Genomic DNA, 9,568 nt, shown 5'->3' with positions numbered 1-9,568 from the left:
TCTCACACGTCCGGAAGTCTGAGAATACAAAGAACGTAGTAGTTTTACAAACTTCCGGGCCGTTCCTTGGTGGGCAAGCGTCTCAATAAGAACAGACCGGTCAACCGAGTCGAATGCGCCTCGGAAATCCAGGAATACTAGAATCGTGGGTCGCTTATACGTGTGGCGTTGTTCTTGCGCCTGACGCAGTGTGAAGATTTGGTCAACATAACCCCTACCAGGCCGGAATCCCGCTTGGTGCTCTTGGTTGGTCAGCTTATTCAACAGAGCCTTTGCCTTAAAAGATTAGGACAATGTCGATTGTGTAGTTCATATCAACGACTTGAACACCTTCCAGCGTTTGCTTCGTTAGGTCAATAATTAAGTTGGACAGGAGTGGAGAGATCGGACATCCTTCTCTGACACCACTTTTCGCAGGAAAGCTCACTCACGCCTAGAAGTATATGCATATAGGAATAGGATTATGTTTACAATATTTTGGGTCGTCTCCTGTCGTGTAAGCGCAGTTAAAAGCACTAACCAGTCGACAGAATATCACGCACCCTTGAAGTAAAGGAACACTAAGATTGTGGGTTGTTGATACATATGGTGGAGTGTTAAGGTGTGGTTGACGCAGCCTCTTCGCAGTCGAAATCCCGCTATGTTGCTAATGGTCAAAGTTTCACATGCCTCGGTAAGTCGCCGAAGGATCGGTGACTCCCGAAGCCTCGTTACAATTGGAGTCAACCTAATGCCCCTGGAGTTACAACATCCACCGCGAGCACTGTTTTGCACTACAAGAAATGGTGGTTAATCGCCCTGTGGCTTTATACTGTCAGTTCCTTTCCATGTTGGCTGATCGCTTGGAGGTGTAGGCACCTCAGAGTGCTCGTGATAGACTAGCACCAGGTCCCTCCCTTATCCGTTGTTGTCTCTTATCACTTTGAGGCCTTAAGTATAGTTAACTTATCTTTGTGGTTGTTCAGCAGCGAAGCATGACCGTCAAGATTGATGCTGCTATCTGTGATGTTGATAATGACTCCGCTCATCTTACACTACCCACTGCCATAAGCTGCGTTGATCCGATCAACCCTTCATAGGTACGCGCATGCTGGTTGCCAAACTGAAGTGAAAACTCACCGGGTTATTAACGTCCGAATGGTGAAGCTTGAGAAGCAGCATTGAGAATGAGGAACCCAAACTTGGTGCTGTAAGTGTCAGGTCAACACTTCCCGATCAGTAACGTTAGTTGTTTCAAAACCATCGGCGTGTTGACTTGTATGCCAAAAGTATGTAGTTCCAAACTTACATTCTGCTCTGGAGACATTTGTTCGCTTTATTTTCCTCTTGACCATGGGGTCCATGGCCTTTTTTATCAGAGGTAAAACTCTCGTCGGGGGTTGCAATCATGAACTCTAGGAAGGGTGGCCCCTCCAGGGGTAGGAAATCCCACAGTACTCTGGTGGAAATACTGTATACCTTTCTTGGGGGGGGGGCGTTTCTTTTTTGAAAATATCTGCAGGGCGAAATTATGGGAGCTTAAATATAAATATGAAATGCTTGTTGGTAGTGTGAGGGGATTTGGGATTTTTGTGGAAATTGCGTCCTGTAAGTGAAACCAATCTATGCTGAAAAGCCGAGAAGCACTGTACAGCTGTTTCATCGGCCACTCGTGGCCGGTGTTCAAACTACTAGCATGGAGGTCGCGGGTTCGAGACTCTTCGGAGTTTCGTGAGATGCGCACTGCTGATGATTTCCAATAAGGATGAAACAGCTGTACACTGCTTCTCGGCTTTTCAGCATAGATTGGCTTCACTTACAGGACGCAATTTCCACATGAAATGCTTGTCTTTTATCAACCTGCACCAAGGATTCGAAATAAAATACTAATTGTTCAGCCCAACGGTTTTAAAGTCAGTGTGCTGCACAGATCCGTGCTATCTTGGCAGCAAGCTTCCTCAGAACAAACACCGTTGGATTTGAGTACTGATGCAAAACCAGCTCCGCCGACTAGGGCATTTGAAATGAACCGTCAAAACCCGCTTCTCAAAATGTGTCTCAGGTCAGCCGAAGAGTGGTTCGCAGACGAGCAGGCGCACGATTCCCCTATTGGGATAGCTTACAGGTGCGCTTGGAAACCTGTGACCTCCATTTTAGATCATGTACCTTGTCCTCGACAGAGTGGTCTGGAGAACGGCTATCCATACAGGCGTGGGAGCTTTGCGACACATCGCAACGCTACAAAACAAGCGAAACATTCGGAGGGAACTCAATATCCTTAATAGAGCCTCGTCCACTTGGATTTGCGCAACACGCGGACGCATGTGCCTTAGTAGGATCAGCCTTGTGGATTACCAGTGTACTCACCGGTCCACCTGCTGAACGTAACCACCTGAAGCCGAGTTAAGTTTGTTCCATTTTCTGATCAGTGCCCGCCCCATATTGTCTTCCTAAGGATGACATCATAGACTATAGGGTTAACAGAATACAACCAGGTTATCATTACCTCCTTGATGGTGTGTTCCGGATGCCGTACTTGAGACTACTGAAACTTAGGAGAACAGACGGATGACTCCGGTGCCCATTGTTATGCCATGGTTCTCGGGCCGGCTGGTGAGTTCGAACAGGCCGGTGGATGTTACGTTGCAGACTTGGTCCCTCGAGTCTAAATCGGCGCCAGCCATCTGTGGCTATGCGCAAGTGTCCATTGGTTTGACCATTGTTGACCGGCAAATCCGATCGGGGTGCCAGTGATGCATGTGAACGTCGAATTTAAACGCCTCAATAGCGTCTTTCAAGCTAGTTCTAAGTGAGCATACAACTGAAACGCCAACAGTTTCAGTAGGAAAATAATGCTACTTAACACCAAGCCTGATGCAACATTTAGGGAAGCCTGTAATGGCGACTGGCGACTCCAGGTACATTCGTAGCACACTCAGTAGGATCCCCATCACAGACACGAATAATCTGCTGGTAGTCGATGCCCCACTGCCCTTTCTCCTTGAGTTACTGTCAATAACCATATCGCACTTTTCCTATGCGTGGGCTTTCTTTGGGATGTTTTAAACAGCTTTTGAAAGTGCGCCATGGAGCACCTTACTTCGTATTAACTAAGTATCTCACTTTTCCATCATTACTGCATGTACATGGATGAAAAATATCGGTGCATTATGGTGTAATGATCATCAGCCCCCGTCGTCTAGGTTGCCACAGGGAATGGCTTTCGTGCCATATGGCTAAAAAGACACGAAGATCTGCTTTAATCTAACGACACAAGCAGCGGCAATTATTTGCCGTTATCGTGCGTTTCTCCGTCTCATCCCGAATTCTCACTGCAATCATGATATGTTCCGACGATTGGTACCGTGAGCGTATCCTCACCTGAGTTATTTCTCAAGTCAAGTCCGACCATTAACCACTCGCTTATACGGTTGGAGGTAACGGTCAGCGAATGGATATGCGTTAATGATGTGGGTTATCTTACGTGTGATGTCTTCTGTTGGGGGGGGATGGAGTGACAGCCTCTTGTGGAACCAGGCAATATCACTTCTTTGGTTTCAATAGAAGTGCTTCATCGAGGATGGAGAAAACTGTCCCAAATTTCTCGCCCGAAGAACTCCTTCATGTCGGTGAAATGCCGTACCATTATTCCCGGTGTTCGACACCGGGAGCTTACTTCCATAGAAATAGTGGCAGTTGCGGCAGCAATGTCCAATTTGTTGGAGCATAGGTCAGTGTGGGTCAAACCTGACGAAGGATTCCATGAATATGGTCCCACAGCTGTTTTTTAGCGGCTTTAGTTTGCCGCGAATCCCACCGCAACATGTGGATTTCAGTGGTTCCACCCATATGTTCTCTGGACACCGTGACGTCACGATTAAACAGTGCTTGCCTTCCGATTCGTTTTTTTCTAAATAGTACATCAAAAGCCATTTTCAACCGACATACCTAGCATGCAACCACTTATGTATTTTCCGGACGTTGGGATCTGCGAACAATGACGAAGAATATCAACAGTGGAACTTTAAGTGCTTATTTGCAATGGATACGTTAAACTACTCTGTATGGGAGAAAACTCAGCAGCTGTGGTGTGCAACTACTGACCGGAAGACTTGTTTTTCACAGTTACATCGAATTAAAGTGGGGGGAACAGCACAATGTAAAACAAATCTCGTTTTCCGAAGCTTAGCGCTCGTTCGCAACTTAAGATGGAGTTAACAGAAGACTTCACTGAATTTTCCTCTTATGTTGTTCCTTAACTGAGTATGTTGCACGAAGGCTGTCTCATGTTTCTGTTGGAACAACATTCAGGTTTGATGCGACACAACTAAGTTTGATGGAAACTATTCGACAGCCAATGTACGTCCAACACAAAATGATGTTAAGGAATATCTGCACCTGTCATGGGTGTCACAAGTGTACGAAAGCGTTCGTGGGATGTCGAGGAATTTTTTTTACTTCATGTGTATCGTTTTATCACACAATATGTTGGTTGATGAGACACAATTTAACACAATAACTAACGGACGAGGACACATTTGTTCACGTCAGGTAGGTCCGCTCAGAACTTCAAGATAACAGTCTGGGTTGAACTGCGTAAAGAACTGGTAGACTGTGAAACGTAGTCGGTCATCCGCAATGTGATCGGACTGAACCACTTACCGTGAACAGATGATGCAGGTGGTACACCGGTAGCGATTATTTATTCGAAGTATGTAGCTACTAGATCGTTACAATTCAGCGTGGTCTACCCAGTGGTTCTTTCTCTATGTTTGGTCTTCATTGTCTTTCGTTTCGTCTCAAGGGTAGTCTAATGGAACCGATTGAATTGGAACGAAGGCAGTTGGAACTCCTGCGGAGACAAAAGGACATTGACATGGGCAAGGTAACAGATCGCTACGCTGAATACGTCCTTAGTGTTCCGAAACCGGAGCGTGAGCGTTATCATCCCCGAACTCCCAACAAATTCCGGAAAGTTTCCCGTCGTGCTTGGGACGGAATGATTCGAAAGTGGCGTAAACATCTACACAACTTCGAGGATCTAAAGTGAGCGATTCGGTTGTGCGAATATCGAATCTGATTTAAACGTTTTCTGTTCCAGTTCCTATACTGACATGGATTTCGTCTTGTAGTTACGTTCACAGCCTATGCATATCGTCCCGTTAAAAAGACATCACACTAAATCTCAGCTACTCCCGAGGTCGTGTTGCTTCGGTTAAGCCTTCGTAATTGTATTGTATTTTTGGTACATGCAGTGCAAATTTTATCTCATTCAGTTACAGTGTTTGTGTATCGTACGAAACAGCCTTATCGCCGTTGGTCCTGTGGAGCAGCTAATGAAAGCCTCCACACCAGCTTAGGGACGATCGGTTCTGCCAGCGCTCAAAGCTGAATGACGATGAAAATACGGCCGAATTGGAAGTTTTCTCTTTCCCAACACTTAGTGGCTAGGAGCCGAAAGAGTGGTTTTTACGTAATGTATACGGGAGTATTAGCCTTACAGAAAAAAATGGTAATGTTTTTTCTCAGCATTCCAGCTGGCGTACTGAAGTCACCTCATCTAGTGTTTTAGTGACTGATCAAGCCCGGGCCCTAATGATACGTTCGAAGAGCGTACACATAATCGGTTTTAGCTGCTCACTCGCTGCGTTTTGTAGCTATTTTAATACCAGTTGGATTGACCAGATACGAATGGCCTATATCATCCTCCGCCGAAGTCCAGACAACACTTACCCGACCAGCTAACTTTATTCGCAACCATTCTTACTGTTAGACTTAATGATACTGATTTTCTCACCAGAAAGTGTGTCCAGTAGATTTCCTCGCTAGCCACATTTCCTGAATGCCGAATCGCTTCGGTTTTTAAAACACGATTCACCGGCTCTCCGAATTTCCACTCCCCACATCAATACCGTTGTTTCCATCTGGCACTACTTCTCTTTCTTCGCATGTTGCACACTTCGTTTTATGCTGATCCATCACATCCCTACTACCATCATACTTCACGATTTCTCAATCTCAGTTGAATTGTGGCTTGTGTTTTGCATTTTCCTACAGTTTCGAGGAGAGCTGGCGATCACTTGCCTCGTCTTATGTTAGTGGACAGTCGACTCCGGATCGCAGTTTGAGTGGCGCTAGTTCTGACCACGAGGGAGAAAACATTGCTCCAATTGACGCACCATCAGTCTGCTTATCCACCGAATTTAAGAACATACACAAACTGACTAATTCCCCCACACTTCGATGTGGCACTCGATCAAAAAGTTTTCTGTATCCTCAAGTCAAACCAGAGGACGAGGAAGATACATTGCAGGCTCATCCTAAAGCCTCCAGAGGTGACACGAGTCGTTCACCGTTTCGTCGGTCGCGAGTGGAAAACACTGATGATGATGATACACTTTCTGCTATGCCTGTTTGGAGTGCCGGCTCTCCGGGCGTTGAAAGGCGTCTAACACGCAGCTCTCAGTAAGTTGATACTTCCCATTCGGTTCCACCCACTTTTGTCGCTTTATGGTTGGTGTCCACAATACACCATTGTTTTTCACCTTTAACTAAACTATGGTTCCGGGTTCAGTGTGTTTGCTGTTTGTGTGTCGTTTGTCTTCATCGTCTCGTACACAGACTAACCTTGTTTTGAACACAATATTCATGACCGTTAACCAAAGACTGCGCCATTAGATAAGGTCGAGTAGAGTTTCAAAATATGCAAATCAGGTTATCAACATGTTGTGAAAAGTTTTCCACTTCGCTCATCTACCCTTAGTCCGCGGTCATCGGTCGGTCCCAATCCCGAGGCGATACATAGTGGTTTAACAAACGATATGGGAGACTTTTATCATGTCACATCGGGATCTTCTCAAAAACGTTCTTCAGCTCATCTTAACAAGTCTAAAGATGCGGAGAAACCGGATCCTACATCAGTAGATATCACAGACATGACGGCATTTCCAAAGCTGAGATCAGGTAGGTCTTTGTGTACCTTCTCGTTTCCAAAGGCTGGATTTCTGTCGCTCTTGGTGAAGTGGCCGCGTGCTTTCGTTTGTATGCATGTTTCATGGAAACCCCTACACGGATTCTCTTCATGGCGTGCACCCAATAACCCGTTCTGATGTGCATGGTATTTTATCGGTGTTCAGCCGACCGTATTCTTCTTTAGTCTAAATGCCATCAAACCACTATTTTTCCGGGACATACCAGTTGCCTTTATTCGTAGAGTTATCCAATACAAGGTATGGACTACCCAATCCATGAAATACCTAGACTCCTATTCACTTACCCCCGCAAGAGCAGCAGCCATGGATTGGACAGCAATGAATGTTAACCGATTAGCCGGTAGGAAGTGGTCCGTAGCTAACGAATGACATATAGACGGTGCCTATCATGTAATCATGTTCCGAACCGGTTAGTTAGATCTACCATTCGGCTGCGGTTACTCACCGTGCAATTCTAAACAGCAACACAAACCTATCTAGCCGAACACAATTGGGTGGACGGGGAATTCGGAAATCCTAAAGTGAGTGATATCGGTCGATTTCAGTCGTTCGGCTGACTCTTCTGCATATGCTTTGGAAACATACTGTGGAAGCAGGAGGCCTGACGCATCCAACCGATTGTAAAGCCTAATTAAAAAACTTCATGTTTGGAAGAATATTGATATATTATAGAATATAATGGGACATTATGACAATTGTTACGTGTCTGGACAAGTAAGATTCAAGAGAAGGTGCAAAGGGCTGTGATGCACGGATTGTACGCATGACACTAAGGTAAACTCAACATCATGTTACTTGTTGGCATTGGTGTTAGGAAGCTTAATCTGGTTGGTCTAGATTAACTGACGTGCTGGTAACATGATCTAGGAAGGCCAAAGTAGCCTTTCAGTAAGCGGAGTTGCTCTGTAATGGTTTGATCTAACAGTGAACAATTCGTCTCTATCACAAGACCACAGTCGATTTTACAGTAGCTTTGGCTTGTGCGCATGTTTCTCACTAATTGACGTCCACACCCTCTCCTCTGAAGTACCGTTTTGCCCCTCCACACGACCGGCATGCATCATTAGATTTGTCTGGGTCAGCAGGCAAGTTCCAGTGGATATATCATGTGAGTAAGTGCGCTAGGCGGATTCACATCCGTGTCGACTGTCACCAACCAACTGCAGGTGTTATCCCAAGCCACTAGGGGGTGATCTGGTAGTGCAAGGCAAATTAATCAGAACTAACAAAAAGCTCAAGCGTTACTGTCACGACGTATTCACCGTCACGATATCATGCACTCAGTCATACAGTCTCTCTAGTGCAACGAACCTTATTTTAGCGACAAATTGCGGGAAGAAAACTGACGTTATGACGAAGTGTGCAACAGCAGCATCTGCACAGGCTCATAGATGAAGAAGGGTGATAAGAAACAGGGTATGTGTATTGTCCTATTAAATCGTGTTAATCATACAAAGAAATTTGACGACCACCACCTCAACCATGGTTATTAACCCTTTCGGGGTCTCGGAGCCTACGTCAGACTAAGCTCAGATCATAAATCCAACGCAGTGAAAATCGAAGTGATTTAGATCGCCACCGTCAAGAAAACGTGTCTGTGACTGTCTGTCCGCACGTGCAGTTTTGTAATAGTATCGCTCCCTCCTATAGTCGGAAGCTCACCTTACAAGCCATTCACTCCACAACGGAAAAAATTTCACCAAATTCTCATTAAGACATTTCCTATGCTGAGTTACTTTTTCGTTACCGTTAAAGGTTCGCCTGTTGGTATCGCTTCGCCGTCAAAGAGAGCTAAACGCGGCATCCTGTCTGAAAACGGGTTGAGCGGGCCCAGTTCTTGCCTCTTTGGTGGCAGTTCTCAAAGGACGTAAGGAACTACGCGAGCTTCCCGTTTATTTACCTTTGCGGCCTGAATGAATTCGACTGGTCGGGCAATTACCTCGGTGAATCTTCTCAATGTTTTGTTGTCTTTCTTGAACCCACCACCGCACTCTCCGTACTCATCCAATTCGTAGTAGTTTGTACAGTTGCAACCACATGCCTGATCATGATCAATGCACTCCAGCTACACTAGGAACGCGATTATGAACTGATTCCGGATTCTACTAGACGCTCGTTCTCGCTGTCTTGCTACTGTCTACAGACTGTTTCAATAATCTGAGGGTCTCTCCATGTCCACCTCGTTGTCTCGTTATTCTATTATGTTTATTCGTGGGAACCGTCTGCTTTTATACACGCCCGAAAAAGAAAAAGTCCAATCTGTTACTTCTATTTGCATTTCCCTTCTCCATTGGGTCAAGGTGTGAGACACTGAATTTCTGAAATCTCTCTTGGAAATAACCGTGTTAGCAAGTTTAACGTGTGTTGGGTTCGAAACTTTTGGATCCAGTGTTTTTTCTGATGAATTATCAACGTATGCACGCAAGATAGACGAACGACTGTGCCTGCTACGGTTCTGTAAACATATAGTGGCAGCAGTTGTTCCGAAACTGTTTTAGTTTGTAGCACCTCGTTTACGTTGTGTTAGGTTGAATCTCTAGCGTCATTGAGCAAAACAGAGGCAATGAATTGATGAAATTTGCATAGTTAATCGTATT

The 9,568-nt window shown here is 45.3% G+C and overlaps 1 protein-coding gene across 1 annotated transcript in view; it reads left to right on the top strand.

Moving 5' to 3' along the window:
• Window positions 1–9,229, top strand: part of T265_04896 (hypothetical protein) — a gene marked incomplete at both ends in the record, with an annotated part of 30,313 nt that extends 21,084 nt beyond the window's left edge. Inside the window, 4 exons of the mRNA XM_009169756.1 lie at window positions 4,706–5,025; window positions 6,037–6,444; window positions 6,743–6,942; window positions 8,727–9,229. Of these exons, the coding sequence (XP_009168020.1) occupies window positions 4,706–5,025; window positions 6,037–6,444; window positions 6,743–6,942; window positions 8,727–8,842 (1,044 nt within the window). The remainder of the gene's footprint in view (window positions 1–4,705; window positions 5,026–6,036; window positions 6,445–6,742; window positions 6,943–8,726) is intronic.
• Between the last annotated feature and the right edge of the window lie 339 nt (window positions 9,230–9,568).

This window comes from Opisthorchis viverrini (assembly GCF_000715545.1).
Source record: "Opisthorchis viverrini unplaced genomic scaffold opera_v5_86, whole genome shotgun sequence".
Taxonomy (NCBI): Eukaryota; Metazoa; Platyhelminthes; class Trematoda; order Opisthorchiida; family Opisthorchiidae; genus Opisthorchis; species Opisthorchis viverrini.
The sequence above is the reverse complement of the archived record's forward strand: the minus strand, read 5'-3'. Positions and strand labels throughout refer to the sequence as shown.